Source organism: Apteryx mantelli, chromosome 4, assembly GCF_036417845.1.
Source record: "Apteryx mantelli isolate bAptMan1 chromosome 4, bAptMan1.hap1, whole genome shotgun sequence".
In the NCBI taxonomy this organism is placed as follows: Eukaryota; Metazoa; Chordata; class Aves; order Apterygiformes; family Apterygidae; genus Apteryx; species Apteryx mantelli.
Genome location: NC_089981.1, coordinates 52,893,429 through 52,916,835, shown reverse-complemented (window position 1 = coordinate 52,916,835; position 23,407 = coordinate 52,893,429). Strand labels below are relative to the sequence as shown.

At 35.1% G+C, this 23,407-nt stretch overlaps 1 protein-coding gene across 13 annotated transcripts in view; it reads left to right on the top strand.

Moving 5' to 3' along the window:
• Nucleotides 1–23,407, top strand: part of GPHN (gephyrin) — a 339,571-nt gene that overhangs the window by 240,960 nt on the left and 75,204 nt on the right. For 8 of the 13 annotated variants that reach the window (XM_067295579.1, XM_067295576.1, XM_067295571.1 and 5 more), the window contains one exon: nt 6,347–6,403. The exons of the other annotated variants lie outside the window; for them this stretch is intronic. In XM_067295579.1, the coding sequence (XP_067151680.1) occupies nt 6,347–6,403 (57 nt within the window). The remainder of the gene's footprint in view (nt 1–6,346; nt 6,404–23,407) is intronic. 13 annotated transcript variants of the gene reach the window in all.

Below are 23,407 nucleotides of genomic sequence, written 5' to 3'. Positions count from 1 at the left end.
AATAGTGGCATAATATGTAATGTGGATATTTATTATAATCGATTTTGCCCTGGTTGTGCATTGTACCTGCCAAATTTTAGCTTTGAATTCTGACCATTAAATTTCACTAAAGTCAGTAGATATTTGCAAAAAAATACATGTTGGTGTAAACAACCAATGTGTTACAAAAACTCCTGTATAAGGACATAGTTAAATTATCTTTGTTGTTACATCTGTTAACAGAGCATTAATCTAGTGATGATATTCTTGTACTAAACTGCAAAGCTGCAAAATATTGGCATTTAATTTGTACCAATGATTGGTCTACCTGCACTGTGTTAACTCCCTCATCTGCACATGGAGCAGTGTAAGTAGTAGTGCCAGCTTTTTTAAAAAAAGTGAAAATTTTTTAAAAATATATGTGGGTGGTGTGAACAAAATGTGCGATGGTATGACATGGTGTTTTATTAGTATTCATCCATGTTCATGTACATTCTGCTTTTGTAGCTTGACCTTTTCCAAGAAGTGTAGCAACCCTAAAAAACATTTATGCCATACTGCAGTATAATGCATAGAAGTGAATGTGTTTGTTGGGTAAGACAGTATACAGGAGCATGTGTTACAGGAGCGTATATTCTGGTTCTTTGATAATACTCCCTGTTTATTTAGGAAGCCCCATCTAATTAATGTTTGTCTGGTCTAAAACTGCAAAAGTAAGAGTTTCTTCAGGTAAAAGTCTCTTTTTCATGGATGAATGTAAAAGTTATGCATAATGCATTTTTTCACTTAAAAGATATTAGTTTACTTACGGGGATTGGACTAGATGATCTCCAGAGGTCCCTTCCAACCTCAACCATTCTGCGACACTTCAATATTAAAACTATATTAAGCTCTTCGTTAGCAATAGAAACTGCTTACTGGATGTAGGGTACTATTCTTATTAGAGAGGAAAATTGTAGTGGGAGTTCAGATTTCTGTATCAATATTTTCTGCAAGTAAGGCTTGTGCAAAATACCGCCTGTATGAGTATTTTTTTATATATCATTTGAATGTGGGAAGTCGCAGTATCCCACCTCAAATGTGTTAACAAGCACTATGTAATTACTCCACTAATTAAAATGACTTCTTGCCAGCTTCAGAATATTGACAGTTTATTCCTTGTTTCTGGTTGTTACTGTCCTTTACATCTCTTCAGCTTGTTCTGTACCATGAATTTTGACAAACATCGCTAAGGATCAGAACAAACATCTTCCATCTTAATAAGATTTGACCTCCTCCTTTGTATTCACTTCCCTTATTTGATCCTGCCAACACATCAGTTTTTTTGTTCCTAGCCAACTGAGGTAAAACCACTGCCAGTTGGGCTATGCTAACAGAGATATGTGTCTCTGTTAATACAAATTGTGTGAGAATTGGTGTGAAAGATTTCAAGAACTTTTTCCTGGGATAGAATGGTTTAATAAAATGTATAGTACAGCTTTTATGGTTTCTCTTCACCCACTGGACCATCTCCTTCTCTAGTAGAATGTGCTATATCAATTTGAGGAATCTCCATGCTTTTGACAGCACATTGCTGATGGCTCCTAACCATCTCCATACTTAATGTACTGTATCCTCCAAAACCACTTTGGGGGGGGGGGTGAAAAATTATGATTCATATTTAGTTTCTCTTCTATAAGTCTTTTATGTGTTAGTCTTCTCAGTGCACTTGTCTTTAAGATCTTTTTAATGTTGTTTTTATATATCCACCTGCCCCTTCACTGAATCATAGAACTTTTCTTTAAGATACATTGGATTGGAGGAAGGTTCATCCCGTTGCTCTTTTTCCACATTTTACCTTCATCTCTTGAATAGCATTTGGGAAAAAAGAAAAAGCCATATTTGGAATATACTGTGGAGTCCTCCTGAAGGAAGCAGGCAAGCAATGAAAACAGGAATATCATATGCACAGTTTTGCTATAGATTTCCAAAACTAATCATTCCTTTCTTACCAAGATGCCCTCGGTTTTGAGATCAGATGGTTACTGGTTGCTGGTCACTGTTTCACAGCCAGAAACCTTCTTTAAAAAGGGACAACTTTATAAACACTTATGAACAATATGTGTAGTCACATTGACAAAAAGTGGGGCAAACAAGTCTCATAATTTAGGATTCAGTAGCAGATATTCATATCATTTGAAAACTTTACATACCCTAAAGCATCTAGGTTAGAAGCTTAAGGAAACTTTAGGTTATATAAATACCTTCAAGGAGTCATTGCTAGAAACTGGGAGGGATTTTTTCTTTTTTGCCCGAGAAAACAGAAAGCTTTCATCGGGACAGTTGCCATGGATGCGTGGGGTAATGCATGTGGCAAATGCAAAAACAATTATTTGCAGGCCCAGTGATGTAATGAAGTACGACGAGTTTCTACAAGTAATATTAATAGTTTTCTTTATCCACCATTCATCGTTGAGCTCTGAGGTAGTGGACATGTGGCAGTACGTTTTACATTTTTCTTACACGCCCAACAAATAATCAGAATTTGGTTCATATGTTGTGTAGTATAATGTCTTGCTTCTGATTAACATGATTCCAACACTGCTTGCCCGACCAATGAATAAGGAAGTTAACATCTTTTTAAACCATTACTGTAAAGGATTTCCATTGCTAGGGTTGTATTTATTTGGTTTCGGAATTAAATAGTTTGATCCTATCAAAAAGGCTTTATCAATGTCAAATGTTTATGTATTTGACAGGATTTTGGAAGAGATCTGAAGAGGTTTAGCCTTTTGGTGAATATGGGTATAAAAACCCCCTTCTGAAAGCTTTAGATCCTGTAAAATTCAGGCTTCTTTGTCAGAAGCAGTAAGCAGGGAAGCTTTCGTGCACCAAGAACAGGGTAAGTTATCAGGAAGTGGAAGGAGTCTAAGATGGATAGGGCTAAGTATCTCAGGTCATTTCTCCTCTTCTGGAACTATTCTTTTAAGTAAGTCCAACTAAAGCCAGAATTTAAGATTAGTTCAGAGCTGTTCTTCCTTTATGACCTGTGAGTAGGTCTGCTGGCTTATATATGTTTTAACATCAACCAGGTGGGTTTTGTAAATTTTCTTTTGGAGCAGAATCAAGGGTGAAAGCAAACAGGCAAATTCCTCATAGGCTATGTTAGAAGGTAGAGGAGTAATAATGAAACCATATATGAGATGTCTGCTTGGAAAATATGAAGTGCCTGTTCTGTGGTAACCAAGTCTTTTGTTTATCTTCTCACAAGCCCATTAAGCATATATGAGCACTCTTCTTTGCTCTCTGTTGGTTTCCCTGCTTCCTATGTTCTCTTCCACTGGCTTCCTATCTCATTCTACTGAAGTTTAAACTCCAGCTTATTCTTCAGGATTCAGGATAGAGACATCTGTGGCTAATCCTTAGCTATTAACTCCTACTGTTATTCCCTTGTGAGTAAGAAAGGAATGTAATTGTAATGCACTTTTGCTGCTGCTGCATTATACCCTGCCAGTCTCCTGGGATGTTCCTTTCAGAGCCCCTCACTTCCTTCCTTACATTGAATATCTTCATTTAGCTCATTCAGATTGTTCCAAAACTCTTCCTTCTTTCAGGTAACATTCGACAATAACTACTTAGTGTTGCTCCTGCCTCATCTCATAATCCCTTCATTTAGCTTGTGTATACAATTTCACTGTTTAGGTTCTTCTTTGTCCTACATTTTGCTTAGGAGGAAGTATTGTTTTCACTTTACAAATTGGTGATAGTAAAATCAAGAGACATGTCCTAGATCACACAAGTCACTGATGAGTACAAATGTTTTTGACTTAGAACACATATGCACACAGTCTTTCCACTCTGATCTTTCCTACCTGCAAGTATTCACACCTTCCCTGTGACAGGGTTCTTGGTCAAGCTGAGTGTTTGAAAAATGAGGAGTGTGTAATCCATGGCAATTTTCCAAAATACTGGTTTATCAACCAACTTCCAGAATGTTTTACAGGAAGAGTTTACCAGAAATAGGGTTAAACCTGAGTTCCTTTCCGTGGCATTTGTCATGAAAAAACAGTTTTTCAGTTCCTGCTGCCCCTTGCCTTTTTGTCAATACCCTGTTTAATTCCCAGAAGAGATGTAGCATAGTTTGTGCAATGTTCATATTACTTTGATTCATACCTTGAGAAGCATCCAAACTGCATGATGAATAGCACAAGGTTCCCACAGAAAACATGTTATCTTGGAAATTAACTGTGCCATGAATGTAAAACAAGAGCTGACTTTAGACTGTCTCCTTATATTTTATATTTTCAAGCATTTATAATTTAATTCCTTATAATGTACAGATTGTGTACATATTCTTCCATATTTTTTGAAGAGGGAGAGTATATAATGTCAATTTTATGCACCTGTAACATCCCCAACCTCATCTCTGACTGAATCCTAAACCAGCAGCACAGCTTGAACTGCCACACTACCCACACTGGTAGGTATCAGAAAAAAAAATTTACCCTGAAGGGAATGCATATTGTGATCTCTTGCAACTTTTTCCCAAGTTTCTGTGATATGTATCATTTTTCTCAATATCCTGGTTCCACATTGTTGTGTGACATTATCAGCATTTGTTTTTTCTTTCAGTACATTTCTCATTTTTTAGAGAAAAATTGAATATATTATTTTTGAAAAAAGTTTTGAATTAATACCATGAATTTGGATTCTACTTCATTTTGTCTTATTTTCTGGGTTAGGCATTATTTCAACCAGGAGGCTGATCCAAGTACCTTTGCTCTAACTCCTGTTGTTTTCTTTTCAACTAAGGATCCCTTTTTTCTCTTGAGGCTTTTTTTCTTTTGAATTAGGAAAGATGGAGCAACTAGGTTACAACTGCATATACTTCCACTGAGTCTCTGTTCTAAAGGAGACATATTTTGTTTAAGAATGACAGTTTGTTCTTGGTCAGAATACTAGAATTGCTTGCAGATTTGCTTGGAGTCCTACCGTAATGATAATGTCAGTGTTTCACTTGAGAGAGTTCAAAACAGATGCTTTTCTAATGTGATAAGACTAGGGAAGGAAAGCAAAAATTTCCTTAAAAGTTCCAGTGGATTTTATTAGTGTGCATCCTATCAGAACTGAACATTTAGAACCTTAATATATTGCTTAGTTGTGTTATTTTCTTGAGAATCTAGTGCAAGTTTTAAAAAAATAAAATAAAAAAATTCAGTTGACTGTGTTTTGAATATGTAATTCCCTATTTGTCTGTTGGTCAGATAGAATCAAGTGGTGGCAATATAAGTTTTGCTTTTGCTATTGTGCCCCAGGCCAGCCTAAAGCATAGTTGAATTTCCACGGCTTATTCAGTCTTTGGCTTCCTTTCTGAGATTTCCAAAAGGAATGATGGTTAATATGATTTTAAAAAGATCCACCACAGTTGGATGGGACTGAATTTATTTTACATAAAATATGGAACAACCATCAGATAGTAAAAGCTATCAATTCAGTCTCAACTCAGACTACCAAGAAGAAGGATATTCCTCAAGTCATTTTTCTTGTCTTCTTCCTCTCTACTTCAAATGACCTGACATAGGTTTAATTTCACAGCAGTAAAAAAAGTTTATTTACTGGATTCAGCAATTGTGAAAGGAGCTCTTGTTGTAAATCAATGGTTTGTTATACATGCTGCTAGCAATACAAAGCCTTTAGAGCAGCTATTTCAATTGTTTCTTCCATCCTCTGCATCATCTAGGAAAAGACCTTATATAATAAAGGAAAAAGAATCAGGCAGGAGTTGTTGGGAGAGAAATTGTGCATATATTTTATATTGAAATAAAAATCTAATGTTGGTCTGGCATTAAAATTTTCTGGTTGGGCAGCATAATTTTTTAACTGGGAATCTTGATAGCAATGGCTAAAATCTCTAGGCCTGGGTCAATAAGAATCTGTATTGCATTCTGTCAGGTATCAGCAATGATACTTGTCAGGCTTGATACTTGCAGTAACAGCATAGTGGTATCATGTGATTTGATTCAAATACTAATTTTAGTAAAAGATATAGGGGGGTAGTTTCAGTCAGTTTTAGGACTTCATTATTCTCCATATCCAAATCAGACAAGTAACATGTATTCTTTAAAAAATTTTTTAGTGAATTCAGCATGTAAAACTTGTGCCAGCTGGGTAATACATTTAAATAAAAATTATCAACAAGGAAGTTTAAAATGACATGGTAAAGCATCGTTTATTCCAGAAATTAAAGTCTGTGTCCTTGTCCTCTAGAGATGTCTCGGAGAGTCAAATTGATGTCTTGCATGTACTGCTAACTGATTGTGTGGAAATTTTTTTAAGTTCACTTTTTCTTTATTCTTCTGTCTTTTTTACCCATCTTCCCCCATTGTAGCAAATTAGACGGCCGGATGAAAGCAAAGGAGTTGCTAGTAGAGTTGGATCCCTCAAAGTAAATATGTTTCTAACATTTATTTTGCAATTTTTCTTCTATAGCCTACACTTTTCCTTTTGAAGGGGGAGGTGAGGGGAGGGAGGGAAGGGGCTTTTCCATTTCTCACCATTCCATCATTTTTATTTCAGTATTCTTATTGCTGTTGGGTCACATTTTGTTTGTTTCTGTGCTACACATAGAACAACCTGCTGAAGGCAAACTACCAACTAGTTAGCTTTGAATGTCATCACAAATAAGAGACAGAAGCAACCTTCTTGAAGTGTCTGTAATTTGGGGATCATGATTAAACCACTTCTCTGATCTGTGTTATTTGTTGTCTCTTAACTGCCTGTTGCACGGAGAAGTGACTTACTCATCTTCAGAGTACCACTTCCCCTCTTGAAACATGATTAAACTTTTATAGTACTCACATATTTTTCATTTAATTCTGCAAAAGATCAGTACAAGAAGGTTGAATATTTAGCATGTATCTAGCCTTTAAATCAGAAAAGAGTAAATAAAGAGGAAATGAGAGAGAGATTCATGTGAGGCTAATAAGACTGGAGCCACTGTTTTGCTAATACCTAGCCAATTCCTTTTTCTGCCTTTTTTGTGTTTGTACAAACATACTCAAATGTTTAGAGCACCTAAGAGAACAGGCAGATTTCTAAATCCGTACCCACTCGTGTATAGTGTTACACATTAATAAATGGTTTAAAACACAGGAAATTCTCTGAATTAACCAAGATGCTGATTGTGTGCAGTCCAGACCATTCTGTTAAGATTCCGTCTCAACAGTTGCCTCCTTTTCAACCATCCAATTTTTCACCTTTTTCTACTTTATTTCCTTTTAGCACTTTCTCAAGCGCTAATTAATTCATTTTTCTTCTGCACTCCCCTTGCCTTTCCTGCCTTCTTGGTTTTTGATTTTTTGTTTTATTCTTGTATGTGTGCGTATTGCCTTTGTTCCAGGACAAGCCATCCTCTCTGTTCTCTAACACTGCTCTACAGCTGCTTTTTGTGAAAATGTTATTTCACTGAGCATAAAGAAGGGGAGGGGAAGGATTAATTATGCACCTCTTTCCAGTAATGACACCATTTAAATTGATCTCAGTGCAGAAAAAGAAGCCAGTTTCTATTTGTTTATACAGTCATAACTAGAGGCATCTGTAGCATTCCTCACTGTCTGTGAGGCTTTAGCTTTTCATCTTGTGTTTTGGGAAGAGGTTTTAGTTAGAGTGTATATGAGAAGAACTCTGTACATGATTGATGGACTGTTGTTTCTGTAGCAGACATTCAGTACCACTGAATTCACACAGAGGAAAACACAGGCAGCCACAGCTACTATTCTGTTTTGAAAATTGTGCAGATAATTATTATGACTTCCACGTTTTAATGGGTCATCATATACAATTGTATATGGATAATGCAAATACATATGCAAGAGGTGTAACTTATTTAAGGGCTAGGATTCATCTATTATTTTTATGAATGTGACATCAGTATGAAAGCCACTAGTTTAAAAAACGCTAGGGTTCAATTTTCAAATATTGACACCTAATTTAGGATTCCTACTTTCTTCTCTGACTGCCCAAGATTTAATTTCACTACCCAAAAAATGTGTTTAGACACAAAATCTGATATGAATGTCCATATAGACAATGGAAAGTCCTAATTAAGATACCCAAAATCACCCCTAAAATGTTATTTTTAATGGAAAAAATCTAGAACACTGCCTTGCCAATAAATAAATAAATAGATAAATAATGTAGCAGATTCAGTAGCTTTAGAATGATCTGTTCCTTGATTTTTTTTTATATTTTTTTCCTATACTGAAAAAAGAGCCATGTTAAGCAAAAAAATCTTGTATCCAGTTCCAGAGTTTACTAAGTATATATGTTTGTAGTGTGCAAAGCACTTTGATGTTTTGAAATGTTTTGCCAAAGGCAGTGAGAAATGTGTTATGCTATGATTTGTTTAAAAAAATAAAGAACGAAAGAAAAAAGAAAAAACATGACAAGAGAACAGATTGCTTTTTCAGTTCATTTTCTGATGTTTACATGTAGCTCCATCGAAAGCTGGAGGAGCTCAGAGATCACCTAGAAGGCAATGTCAGAGGATGCTCTCTCCGAGTAAATGTACGATTTCACTCGGTGATTTGTTTTTTTAAAACTTCCGCTGGCTGGTAACACCAAATCTGATTAGTTTGTCCTTTCATCCCCATCTTCTTCCTTTCTTTCTCTTTTTCCCTTTGTGTTTTCTTTCTTCTCTAGATGGGCTTTCATTTTGATGTGTATGAGAAACCTGACCTAATTGACAGGGTTTGTTTAAAAGAAAATGCTACTGCATTTTAATGAATGTTAATCAAACTTTGGTTGGCTTTAATACCAGCTAAAACAAATCCCTTTCCAAAACCAAAGTTGCATATCTAAAATTTTTTTGAACATTCAAGTTAGGAACGAATAAAATAGATATCCCTAGTTTAAAGGATAGCCATAGATCTTCTGCCTGTGATTGATACCTTAACTGAACTGAAAACTACAGCTGAGCTAAGGTAACCCAGGAGCACGTAGGCTCACATCTACCTCTGTCTTTGCCTTTAATGTTTTGGATCCTTACTTTATCTCATAAGATAGGTTAATATTTGTTTGGGTGCCAGCTATGCAAATTTCACTGCTTGTTTTCTTAGCATATTCCTTTAATACAAAAATTCTGCAGCATATTTCCTGTATGTTATATTTGTACTTTAATGAAAAAAATTCACATGGAAAAAAGGATTAAGATCTAACATATCAGTCATGACACCTCTGTAAGATTATCCATTTTTCACAGAAATCTTTAAGAAAACAAGTTGTTGTTGCCAACATAGCAATACAGACAGCAGTACCTCATATTCATGAGTTTTCTTCATAAAGGTCAGCCTTTCAGCAATTAATTCTCTAGAACTTAGAGTTTAAGCTGCATAATGTGATGTGTAATGAAAGTTAGAAAGTTTTGAGCATAGTAAGTTTTGAACATAATAAAAGTATAAGTTAATAACTGTATTTATCCCTTTGAACAATCGTTCAGTGAAGATTCTCAAAATAATTTCTTTAGAGTCATGTCCTGTTTGTATCTTCCATGCACTGTGACTGTTGCCATTATTCTCAGCACAATCATTTTAATAGATAATCCACTATGGTTATCTAGTGAAAGACAATGATAATGATTTGATAATTTTTACCCCATTTTGATGCTTTATCATATCCAGCTATAAGTCTGACATAAAGCTGAATTCTGCTCACTGTCAAACAGAAGTCACTGAGCTTGTAATCTTTTGCAGGTGAAATACAAGAAAACTGAGCTGCTAATACATTGCAGCGTTCTATAAAATCGGTTGATGAAAAGACTATCATTTCACTGGCAAATTTCTTTAAGAATCAGGTTTTTGGGAGAATAAACTATGTGGTATTTTTCATTTGGTGACATGCTAAACCTATTAGCTATAATCAAGGCAGAGGCAGATCTTTATTTTAGACTCCTCACCCTTAAATTCATGATTTAATACTGCTGAATAAACATAAAGCCAGGCAAAAAAATTACACCATGAAACTTCGTACTACAAAAAGTGTTCTAGACACATATTCTCACACAGAATGCCACATGAGGAGAGATTTAAAATGAAAAACTATGACTACGTTAACCATGGATATTACACAAACTAATTGACATGAAATTGTTCTGTTCCTCTGTGCCACTTTGTCTGTTCTATCATGGCCATACCCTACACAAGACAAGCAAGGAGGTCAGATTGTGAACTAAAAAATGTTCCATATATTCTTCATATGCCCTTTAAATCTCTTCAGACAACCAGGACACATCGCAAGTATAATAGCATGTAGCTAAAATCTGCTGCTTTTCACTGCCAGTCTGATCCATGCTATAATAATGGATGTTTTGGATAACGCAACATTTTAAAAGAGGAGATACAAATGGCAGATCAAATAATAGCACAAATCTGTAGTAAGTGGTGGAAATTTGGAAAGAAAATAATGAGGGATCTGTTAATAGCTCATCTTTAAAATAATTTGCATGTATTCCGTGATGTTTCTGGAAAGGAGTTTAAATGAAAGTTGTTACTACTACTACAGTGTGGCAAATGTATTGAATGGTATGGGAGGGGGAACATGAAGTAGCTGATGGCCAGCCCCATAAGTGAAAGTTAAATGCTATTGCACAATTGTGCATATTATTTAAGGTGGAACCTTTGTTTCAGAATGAATTTCAAAGACATGCTTCCCACATTAAAGGCAAAGGCCATTAGAAATATGTAGAAAACATCAAAATTCTGCAGAATATCTGTTTCTACAATAGTTTAAAAATCCTGCCAAATATTTAAAGTAATAGGCACTGAAAACATGCATTAAAATTCTAGTTAATTAAGCAAACTTTTTTGGGTTTAGTGGTTAATTTAAAAACTACTTTTAATATCAGTAGTAATGCCTAATTGTTTACAAAGAAAGTTTTCCTGAACTGAGATCTGTTTTCCCATTTCTTCTTGAGATCTTCACTCAACTTTCTTGCAGGTATTCCAATTCTTTTCATGGCTTAATCCTTTGACCCTTCCAAAATACCTGTGTTTGAAGCTAAAATCAAATATTGCTTGGAAAATTAGTCTTCTACTACTTTGAATTGTTAGCATTCTCCTACCTGTTGCAATTAATGTAGCAATAGCAAATAAAGTGCATTAGCTACTGAGATGATCAGCAGTGAAACAGGTAACTGGTGTATATTTTAAAACTCATAAAACCTGTTTAAAATTGATACCTTCCTGAAAGTGTTGAAAAGTTCAGCACAGATTCAGCAGAACATTACTGCTTCAATCTGTGTTTCGAAGATTTTTTTGTAAGTAAATTTGATTTTAAATGCAAGTTTAAATTCTGCAGAAACATACTATGAAAAGCCCATCAGAAAAGCATAAGTCTAAACGTAGAAATTCTACACGAAGTCCTGAGTAACATGTGAAACAATTTCTATGTGGATCTTAACCAGAGTACTTCCAAATCAAAGGTTCTCTTTTTGGCCAAGAACAGTGTTTTCAGAATTCATAGTAGTGGCCAAATACTGTCCATAGAGGATGTTTAATGAAACCTGGATCATCATTTTTCATATAGAATTGTGTCTCATGAAGGCTACAGTCTCCTGTATGCCATATGCTATCTTACTTTAAGTACCTGCCTTCTTTGATCATGATGAAGGATTACATTTATGGGGCTTTCATTCCTAGTCATTATGTTCTATTACTAAAAATCTAAGTAAAGTCACTATGGCTCTCAGACTAATGGCAAATTGCTAATGCAGCCTTTGGACCAGATTCTCAGCTGGTGTAAATGGGCATAGTTCTTTTAAAATCATTGTCACAGTGGGGAATTTCTGTGACAGAGAATACGGTGCCTTCACTTGAATGTTCATGGGGGAAGAAAAAACCCAGCAGCACGTTTGAGCAGGGCTCAAATGTTAGCACGTTAGCTAGCTTCTCCCAAAGTAATGGGTAGGGATTGTCAGGCAGCATACAAAGTAAGAAGAGCTGCCCCCTCTTTCCAACTGGAAGAAACAGTCAAAAGATCAATTACTGGAGTTCACAGATGACAGCAAATTGGAAGCAGAATAAGTGATTGTTTGCAGAATCATCAAAGGAACTTAGAAAAATGAAGAAACATATTGACACTTAATTTTAATATTGCAGAAGCAGTACACTTAAGGAATGCTGACATCAGGCAGATGTTCAAAAATGGAGACCAGTTAGAAAGAAAGCAATGATGTAGAAAGGATCTGGAAATGATAAGTGTGCAGGAGATGCAACAATCTCATTGCATGATCCTGCTGAAAATAATGGAAAGAAACAGCAATCAGTATGTGGAAGAGTGTAGGTTGTAAAAGTAGGGAACTGATAAATCCTTTCCTGTAGATGATTTTGAGACCAAAACACTTGAGCATGACTTTGATTTCATCACTATGAGAAAATAACACAGGTAAATTGAGAGTCTATACATGTGTGAATAAGAAAAAAATATGGAGTTAGTGTGCTTAAGGAAAAATTTATAAATATATATATGTGTGTGTGTGTGTGTTTGAGAACAGAGAGAAATAAAATATACAGATATTTTAGTGGAAGGAATATTATCATTTGCCTGTTTGTAACTGGGACTTTATGAATATGAAGAAAGTAAGGAATGATTTAAAGTAATTAAGTACTAGGAGCAATAAGACTGAAGCTAAATGATAAATTTAGGTTAGATATTAATGAAAATATGATAGGTAGGCAACAAAATATTAGGTAGGCAACAGCAGTCTCCATGTAGTAGATGCCCAAGAAAAAAAATACACATGGGTTTAACTTAAAGTATACCTCTTGTAAGTTAGTGTGGGGAATAGACAGGATGAGTCAAATTCTTTCACACTTTGTTGGATAAGATTCCAAACCTCCTCATTGTTGCTGTTCCCATTTATTTAGTTGCTGATACTTAAAACACTGCTGCTTTGACATTTCTTGCTGTTAATCCATTCTCTGAATCCTCACCTGCAAAGCTGAAACCAATGAATCTTCTTTTTCCATTCTATTACAAGACAAAACATGGGAACAGTGGTTGGAGATTATTTATGAGAATCTTGATTAGAAATGCATCCAAAAGTCTTAGGTGAATAGCAGAACCCCATGTCATATAACTAAGCAAAAGCACACCTTATCTTTCTTGGAAAGCTTTCAAAATAATCCTCTTAGAAACAATTTTTGCTCAGTATTTGTTGGGGGGAGGGGGGCTCTTTTTTTTTTTTTTTTACAAAAGAAACTGTTTAAGAATAATACTTGGTTTCTTAAAATTGCATTCTCTTTCTATTTGTCTGAAGTCATTTTCTATTTGCGATGTAATCCTTCTGTAAATCAACTCACTATACCATGTTGTCATGAGGAAACATGTCATCGGGGAAGGAGGTAGTTCTTGAGTGTATGTGAACATTTAAGATGTCCTGAAGTCATTCAAATGTCCTTAGTAATATTATCTAGTTAGAGCAAAGGAAATATATACAGAATGCCAGAAAGGAACAAAAAATATTTTCAGTGAGAGCATTATAAATTTTCTGTGAAGAAAAAACAGCTCTGTAGACATGTATAATGGAGACGTAAAGGAACACAGACAAATATGAATGTAGAATTTTCCTGAAAGTGGTATTTTACATTTCAGTGAAGAATTATGAAATACATACATCAGAAATTGAAGAATGTTCATGAGTGACTTTATGAGTATCATCTCTGCTCAGTCCATCATAATACCTAAGTCAGGAAGCTGAAATATATTCAACCAAAGAAAGGATTTTCAGACTCACTTAAAGAAAAGAAAATCCTATAAATAACTGGAAACTCTTTATTTTTTTAATTTTTGACATGTCTCTGAGCTATGAGTGATTTACTAGTATAGAAAAACTGATGTCTTGTATAAGCAAAGTGTTCCCTAAGCAATCATATTGTTGTGTTCTGTGCATAGTAAAACCAAACTCTAGGTTTAGGACAACTTCCATCAGTAAAACTATAGTGTTCCCAATGAACTTGTGTCTGTGCTGATAGATGCTGACAGTGACAGCGTCCCTCAAGAATCACAGCCCTTTATATTAATGAGGGACATAACATGCAGATTTCTGTTGGCCTCTATCTGGGCATTAGTGATTTAGCCTTTGCAAGTTAATCTGTTTTTGGAGAAGTGAGATTGAAGAAAAAACTTCATTATCAAAGTGCTAGTTCTGAGCATCTAAAAACATACACAGGGAAGAATAGGGCCTTTAATGTGTTTTCACATTGTATTGTTTGCAGAGTTAAAATTAAACAAATAGTGTTAAATGAAGGAGATTGGTAAGCTTCTTTCTAGAATACCTTATTATCCTAAGGATAGTTTTCTGGTCACAACGCCAATTTTCTAGAGGAATAAAGACTGACACTTTTCTTCAGATTCATCATTAGTTTTAACTATTTTATAAGTACAATACCATTTTTCTTTTAAGAAGCTTCCACCTTAAAAAGCCTAAATTTGGAGATTCTGAAATAGCTGGTCTTGGAAACTTAATGAACCCCCTGCTACTATCTCAGTGCTGGAGCCACCTATACAGAAAACCTTCTGAGACCCTTACTCTGCCACCATTTCTTTTTTAACAATGTTTTCTTTTCCCCACTGCACAACCAGACTCGGCTCCCTTCGTGCTCATCCACCTATAGTGTTTCTGAGGTATACTTGCACGTGTTCTCTCACAGAGTTGACCTGCTCGCCCATCACCCTTTTTTGATTTTATTTACTTTTTTCATTTTTCGCATTGCTCTGTGCACAAGTGGGGAAAAATCAGCTGTGGGGGAAAATTTTGCATGATCGCCCTGCAACCATGTTCAGCGTGGTTTTAAAATCACCATATTAGTCTGGGACCACCATGATGTAAAGTCCAACTAGGCACCTGCTACATAACATAGGAGCATAAATTATATGATGAAAACATCATTAATTTTCTCTTACATTAAAATGAGAATACTTCCATAACGGACTTGCAGATGCCCAGACTGCAAGATGCGTCACCAGTCAGTTTGACCTATTTTAACTCAATGGTATTATTGTAAATAGAAAGGCTCTGCAGAAATGGATGTCACATTATGATTACTAATTACCTTGCTAGATATAGGGTGCTTTATGGATATCTGAAGTTCATTATTATTTCCCAAAAGTCTGGCTTGAGTCTGTTTTTTAGACCAAAATGCATATACTGTTGTAAATACTTCCGTATCAACTTCATGATACTCTTCTATAATTTAAGAGTATAGTACAAGCTTAGCAAGACTTGAAAAGAAAAATACATTAAATTGTAATTAGAATGGAAAAAAGAGATTATTTAAGCTTGGCCTTTCGTACCATTTTTTCAGGGTAAAGATGTTAAGAAAAACTAGAATCCACAGTATCACAGGATAAAAACAGAATTTATAAAATACTGTCAGATGAATGCCATTACCCACTGTGTAATGATCAGGCTTCAGCACAGTGTTACAATTGATTAATGGATGAGTATCAAAAAGATGGATTTGAGGTTTTCTGTAATATTGAATCAATCTGGAGCACATAGAGTTCATTCATTCTGTATTTTAAAAGAATCTCTTAAAGTTGACAAAATCTCCTAAAAACAGGACAATTCATTCTATCTCACTGTAGAACCATAGTGAGCAAAGTTCTAGACCTAATATTAAATTGAAAATTTTGCTCCATGTGTATGAACTTGGTGCCCAAATGAAACTCAAGCTCCAAAAAAATGTTACTTGACCCATGGAGATACTGTCCTAGGTTAAAAAAAACCAACACTCTATAATTCACTTTAAAACAAATCTTGTGCCTCACTTTTTAGTGATACCTGGTTTATAAATGCACTCTTTAAGGTCAGAAACATAGCTCCAAGAAACACAGTGCTTTATTATCGAAATGATGTAACATTTGATTATGACTGTGAATACACACACACACATGCACACAGACACACATATATTCTTGATTTTGCGTTCTAGTTTGGGCCACTGTGACTAGATATTTTACAGATGTAAAGTAAATGACTTTGACCCAGTTAACATACAGCCTAGTTTTTTTAAATAGTGTTCTGTCAGTCGTTAATGGACTGTTTTGTTGACCATGCTCACAGTCACTCCTGCGGGTAACATGCTGATCAGAGATATTGGTCCCTAAATTCTACTTTACATACACTGATCTTGTTAAAAAATACCACTATTGAAAATCCTATAAAATACAAACACATGCCAAAAAGTGAAGGTAATACTGATAGAAAAGGAGGATGTAAGACTTCAAGACTTAAAGGTATCATTCTAGGCAAATGAGATTTTAGACAGTCTCATAAGCAACCACGGTGAAGTGGGGAAGACGGGACTCAGCTGGTATTATGTGATGCTCTGTGTCTGCACACTGGACTCATTCAGATTAGTTATGTTTACTCCCTCACATAAGGATGCTTTTACTTCACTGTATCAATGAACATCATACAAAATGCAAACATAAAGAGCTCACCTAATCCATCACTCTGTCCCTGAGCAGGATCAACTGTATGTAAGTACTGTCTTACTGGTGTGTGTCTAATTTGTCCTCAAGAAACTTTAACCACTCAAGCAATCATTCCTAGCACTTCTTTATCCTTATTAATACAAAGGAGTTTTTTCTAATATCAGACTATGAACAGGCAAAAGATCTAATAAAAAAGTTTTTAAGGACAAAGAGATGCTTACCAGATTTTCTGTCCAAGACAAATAATTGCTTCTGGCTCTGCCAGGAGATAAGTTGTTTTAAACATGATCAACTATCTGTCCTTAAAAGCATCTGATACGTATTCTGCAGTTTATTGTGCTTCATTATTATATGAAGGCTTCACTTTTTTTATCATGGTTATGATCAAAACACCAATATAGAATAAGTAATAATACTATATTCATACACATAAAAAGACACAGAGTGTTTTTCTAAGCTAATACAGGGAGCAAGAAATTAAATTTAGTTCTTTTGAATGAAAGGCAGAGGCCATCTTCATTTGACTAACCATTCTTCTGAATGAGCTGTGTGATTTTAAAAAAAGCTCTAGATCAACAGGCATCTCAGCTTGATGCCACTTTGTTTTCCACAGATCCCACTCTCATAGTTCTTATCAGCAAAAATGGTGAACTTGCTCTTTTGCATATGAAGGAAGCGAAAGGAGAACTAGACTCATCTTGCTTTGCCTGCAGTTCCAACCATTTGTTCTTTTTGCATTCTGGAGGGATCACTGTCTTTGAAAGGAGTGGAAGCCAGTGTGTTTCCTTAGCGGGTAGTCAGGCATTTATGGCTCTCCTGCTTGATCAGATTCCCAAAACTATTTTGCCTTCTCCATAGCTATCAGACTGTGGTACTGATTAGTGATCTTGGAATAGTCTACCTCAACAGAAAAAGAAAATTGGAGTATTAAGGGTTTAATGAATCCTGTCCGCAAAGGAAGTCTTTGGGATTTGTAGTAAAGGGTCTGCTAGCTGAAGTATTAGGGTGTCAGTGTGAGAGTGTGCAAGCAATTTGTCTTTTATATTCTGTCCAAAGAGAAGATCTTTATATCTGAAGATGTGGATAACCTGGCTGTCTAGTGAGCCAGATCATGTGATGTAGTTAAAAAACTTTTTTCCAGCTGATCTCAATTCCTTGCTTTTGAAACATACTGTGTGAAATCTAGATTGCCTTCTTTTAAACTGCAAACTGAAAGTATAAAAAAAATATGGATACATTCTTCTCTGGGGGCAGGAGAACACCCCATCTGTTTTGGAACAGACCATTTGAGCTGAAATCCAAAGGAGCATCAATCAAAATTGAAGATTTCTATGGCAGCTCTAGATATTTGAAGAGGCAAGGAGGGACTGGACGTTCTCTGGACTCCATAAAGGATGCATAGGGTAGTTTCTAACCTCATAAGGGACTCTTCATTTAGAAATACAGGTTAAAGTCAGGATACAAGTCCATCAATGATCAATGTCACCTGCTATTGTTTTGGAAAATGGGAAGGGTTGCTATAGGTGAACAACCTTCTGACCTCTAAATATGGTAGAAGTTCTCCCAAAATAAAGTATTGTTCAGTAAAGCCCTAAAAGCCTGCCATTTGGTTTGATCAAGGACAAGAAAGGAGTAGTGTTAACTATATTGCATAATGTCTGATATCCAGGGGAAAAAAGAACCACACTTCTGATAGGAGCTTAAGGTTGTTTCTTGTGCCTACACCTATTTCTTCAGTTGTTACTGCAAGAAAATATTTTTCTTAAGCTGATTCCAAGTTCAAAGTTTCTTAATGTTGTACATCCAGGTCATCATCAAATAGCTTTGGACCTTCAGAAAATGCCAGGAACACACAAGCAATAGAAATGGAATCAGTGTTGCAGAAAGTCGACTGAATGTGCCTTCTGACAATGGTAGAACAAAAGCCAAAAAAAAAATCACCTGTTATAAGAAATTTCTGAAATCTGTTTTGCATAAACAGTCAATGTAGGTTCATCTTGAGAAATTTAATTATTATTTTAATTTTTGAGAAAAGCTTTGGAATTGGATGCATTGGTAATCTTTGAACTAAAATTGCCAAAAAGGCAACTGACTGTGCTATGAGAGAATTTTTTAAGGTGTTACACACAAGATCTTTAATTAAAGAAGTAACAAATCTTCCATTAGAAGACAAACTTGGATCTGTATATTCACCATTGTGAAGAATTTGAGGTAGAGTTTGCTTCCTGCTTTCTTTTGTAGAAAACATCCATGTAGAGTCCATTTTCCATCTCAGAGTCTAATAATAAAGAAAAGCTTCTTTTCACCTAATCCTTTTTATTGTCACCAGTTCCAGACCTGGTAAAACTGTGGGCATGGTCAACTGAAGGCTGTTTGAGAGGAATGGGCAGAAAGCTTTTTAAAACTTCTACTTACCTTTAGTTACAGCAAGGTTTTTATAGTTTGTTGAAGTCCCAGCATTATAGGGTAGTAGTACTATATACCTACCTGGAGAGGTTTTTCTTTTCTCTAGAGCCCCAGTCAGCACCTTAACAATTCCACTTGTCTAGAATGAAATAGATGCTCTCTCTCTCTGGTTTGATTCAATTAAATATCAGCAAGTTTCTTTAAAAAGTGATTCCCTTGTGGCAAGAGAAGTAGATCTGTAATGCTCTAAAATGGTAAAATAATGATAAAATATAAATGATAAAATATAAATTCATTTCCTCTTCGAACTTTGCAATCTGCAATAAGGTTTTTCCCTCTTTTATGAAAATAATTTAGCTTCATGCCTGTAATTTTTATAAATATTAGCAGGAGTATTTAAATGAATTTTCTAAGAGTGGAAATATATTAATTAGCAAGGATGCTGACTTAGCAGTTGTGCAGTATAGTATGTGTGTAATACATATATAATCGACTCATTATCCAGTTGTTACAAAGCATAGTAATCTTTTTAAAAATAGCTGTAGTTCTCTTAAGAAGTTAATTAGACCAGATTGACTTCACTTACATTTTATCTTAAAAATACTGTACAAAATTTAAAATAACTGATTGACCAACAGAGGAAAGTCTGAAGTCTGCTGATTTATAAAACTACACTTAGGTATGCAATGACCCCATTTTTTATCTTCATTTGTATCTCAGAGTTTTTATTATCAGCATCAATCTCTCTCTCTTTCTCTCCCTTTCCTCCAGCATCTGCATGTGCTATGTGTTTGGCTGAAAGTGTAATGAAGGAAACCTATTGATCTGCTTGTTGCAAGTATAGCAGCAGATGAATGTTCATCACAGTGCTATCCCCTGCTTTCCAAAAAACAGAAAATAAAATGTGAGCATGAAAAATTAGTTGCAAAGAGGGAGACACTCAAGTGTATAGCATGCCATCTGTTTTATTTAGGCTCATTGATAGGTTAGCGCATGGTGTCTTGTGTTGTGAGAGATCTGCAAATTTTTGTGTTAGGTTTCTCTCCCAGAGAAGAAATTACTTCCATAAACATAGTTTCGGGAATATATATTGGCTGCATACTGATTAACTGGATTTGATTGTATACTTAATTTGTTAATAAAATGCTATAGATTATGATTATAATCTTATCTGATAATACAAGAATAGGGGGGCCAGTACAGGGAATTAAGTGTTCAGAGAACTAGAGGAAATACTGTTTCCTGCAAGAGGCAGTTGGTCTGTTGAATTCATGACTTCAGAAGCTCATTCAGTCAGAGACTGCAGGAAGATTTTTAAGTGCTCTAGATTAAAGTATAATTATCTGTAGTATACATTACACAATGTTGTAAATAACTGAATCTCATTCTTTAAAACTTAAGTGAAGTAAGAGATTGTTCCTCCTTCTAATTAGGCTAGTTTGAAAAGAACACAATGTTACAACACAGAGAACTGCAAGTCTGACTTTCAGGCACTTGCCACCAGCATAGACTCTAGAATTCAATTTTAGTTACAGGCTCTTAAATTCCAGGACATTTACACTGCGCTGCACAGCTGGTTTGCATATGTGTGGACCACTTACATCTCAAAGGCAGAGGGGACTACTTTTGATATTCCAACTCAAGAGCATCTTCTATGTGTGCACAGAAAGTCCAACATTTTGAATTTGTTGCATTTCTGCAAATTCTGCATCCAGGGCTTACAGAAGGCTTTGCTGGCTCTCCTGCACTAAGAAGGTATACCAGCTTTCTGAAACCTGGCTTGGGAATTTTTACTGTGACAACCTCTTACACTTTGTAGTTCTTTTTTTGAATTGTACATTTTTTCCCTTTTTTCCAAAAATATCTCCCCCTATATTACTAACAAGTGGACCAATTTTTACAGTTAGTTTCTTCTGATATTATAACTTAAAACTTTCCAGCAGCAGTTTGCCAGATACTAAGTTTAGAAGAATGAATTCAACAGTGATATTTGTCAGTGCAACTGGTAGATAACTGAAAAAGTTGAATCTTCAGTTAATTACTAGGCACTAAAGAATGCTTTGATATCAGTATTGTTTTTCTAATTATGCAAATATTTTAATATAAAAGAAAATCCTAAGTGAATATCCACATACAATATCTGAAACTTGAATTGCATATTGTTAAAAGTATGTTTCTAGCACTGTTTCTGAAGATCTAACACTGTTTCAGAAGATCATTAGAGTAACAACTATAAAAGTATGAAAGTAATTTAAATAGATCTGATATACCAAAGGTGGTCTTTAGACTTCCAGTCGAAAGTAAGTAAGTAACCCATAATGAGTAAATTATGGTGTTTTCTTATTGGGCAGATTACCAAGAAAATAGCTAGTTTTGTACTCAGTTTTTATGGCCTGGATCTATACATTATTTTAAGTATATTATATGCAAACTTGACACAAGAGTAGCACAAAGTTTATATTTTGTTACGTAAATTAACTTCCTTATGTGTAATATAAATATATCTCATAGATAGGGAAAGCACAAACAAAATGAGTCACACTTAGGTAGGGAAAGCACACACAGCATGAGGATTTTTCTTTTTCTTTGCATTTTCTTTTTTTAAACTTTTCAGTCTGTATGACTCACCTGGAGAATATTTTTGCAATATGAAGAATTTCTATACCAGAAAACTGGTCATGGCATTCAACAGTTACAATCTCAGGGTGACATAATTTAAGGGGGGAAGTGTTTTAGGGGGCAATGGCCAAGAAGAGCAGAGCTGTGCCTTAATATTTATTAATCATTTTCACTAACATAAGATCATTGTCATGGCGTAAACAAAAACTGTTCTTTGGCAATTAAAGCTATACCTGGGCTCAGGGACACAAGATGAACTAAACATAACTAGTTCCTCTCAGTTCCTTTTCTCTGATTTCAAGCAGAACTCCAGCAGGTGGAGAATTTGGTTATAAACATCTGGCATAAATACACTAATTCACTGAAGAAAAATTGCTGCATTAAATTGAGGTTGCCTGCCTCATTGCCTTATGAACCCCATATCCTTTGTAGAGATGCTCTTTGAACTTTGAAATAACATTTTTCTAAGTTACCTCTGTTTTCATTGGTGTGAATGCTGAGGTTTTCATATTGTTTCTGGATGTGGCTGTAATTACCATGGCTGCCTTGTCCTTAATAAGATCCACAACATGAAAACAGGCCAGAAAAAAAGTGTGTCTTTATATATCTGTGATATCTACAGCTCAGAATTGAATGGACACATCAAAGCTGCTAGCCATTTGTGCTTTGTACAGCTATTTTGGTACAATGTAGTCTTGCTTCTCTTTGTTATATTTTGCAGTTGCTAATGGAACGGTGAGTTTTTAAGTAAGATTAGAATTTGTAGGTATTTCTCTTTCAGATGCCAAAAAGAGGTCAGAACTTTGGCCTCAGCTACTTGGCAATTCCCATTGAAAGGGTTACATTTTTTCTATTGCGTTTTGCTTTGCTAATAGTAGCACTGTCCTCTGGGCTTAAGAAAAAACAAATGAATTAAAATTCTAACTTTTAGAGAAATATAGTTTCCTCGGTGCCTATTAAAATGCAAAACTATGAAAAGTCAGTGATCTAGTGTCCTAATCCAGAGAAAATAGCTTCGATGATAGTTTTATCTTCATTCTCTCTATTTAGATTAGTAGCTGTGCAAAAATCCTCTGTAGCATTTCCTCTGCAATACCAAAATGGAGAGAGATTTTTGCTACAAGAACTAGATGTTGTATAAAGTAAGGCATTCATGACAGCTCGTGAATGAAAGTACAGCAAAATGTCAAGTCACATCAGTAAGGAGATTGCATCATTGCAGTAATCTGATCAAGGTACACATGAATAACTTCACTGAATGCTGTCTTAGATATCTACAATAAAATTCACTTAAAAAATCATTTTAAAAATCTGCTACTATATTTGTATTTGCACTTTTTTAATATAATTTATCTTTGTTTGCCAACTGCTGAATCCCAAATTATGTCCATCCGCAACTCATATACTGAAAATAGAAGCCAAATTTTGCCTAGTCCTACTGCTTCTTTGCTCATAGTCCTACCTTGTGACTTCTGCCAAATAAAATTATCCCATCATATAAATATTTTGCCCTTTTTCTTTTGTTCTCTACTGATAAACTCAGTCCAAGCACTAGGTTCATTTACACAGAACTATTTCACATTCAGGGAAGTGGTAAAACCTGGGATTTGAAAGGCATCTCATTTCCTGTTAAAGATTTTGGCTTAAACTCTATCTATTCAGCTTACCAAAACCATAATATTTTTTGCTTATTTTTATTTTGGTGAAATGCTTGCCAGCTCTGCATTTAGCAAGCAGAGAATAAATAAAATGCAAGTGTCTGTTAGAAAGGATAGGCACTGAGAAATTGAATGATAAAATGACAGATATATTCCAGATAATGTTATGTAATGTTTTTTATTATAAAATCAAGTAATTCAGAAATAACTCTTCACCCTCCTCCATTTGAAACTCTAAAGTTCTTTGCTTTTTTTTTTCATGGCAAGATATG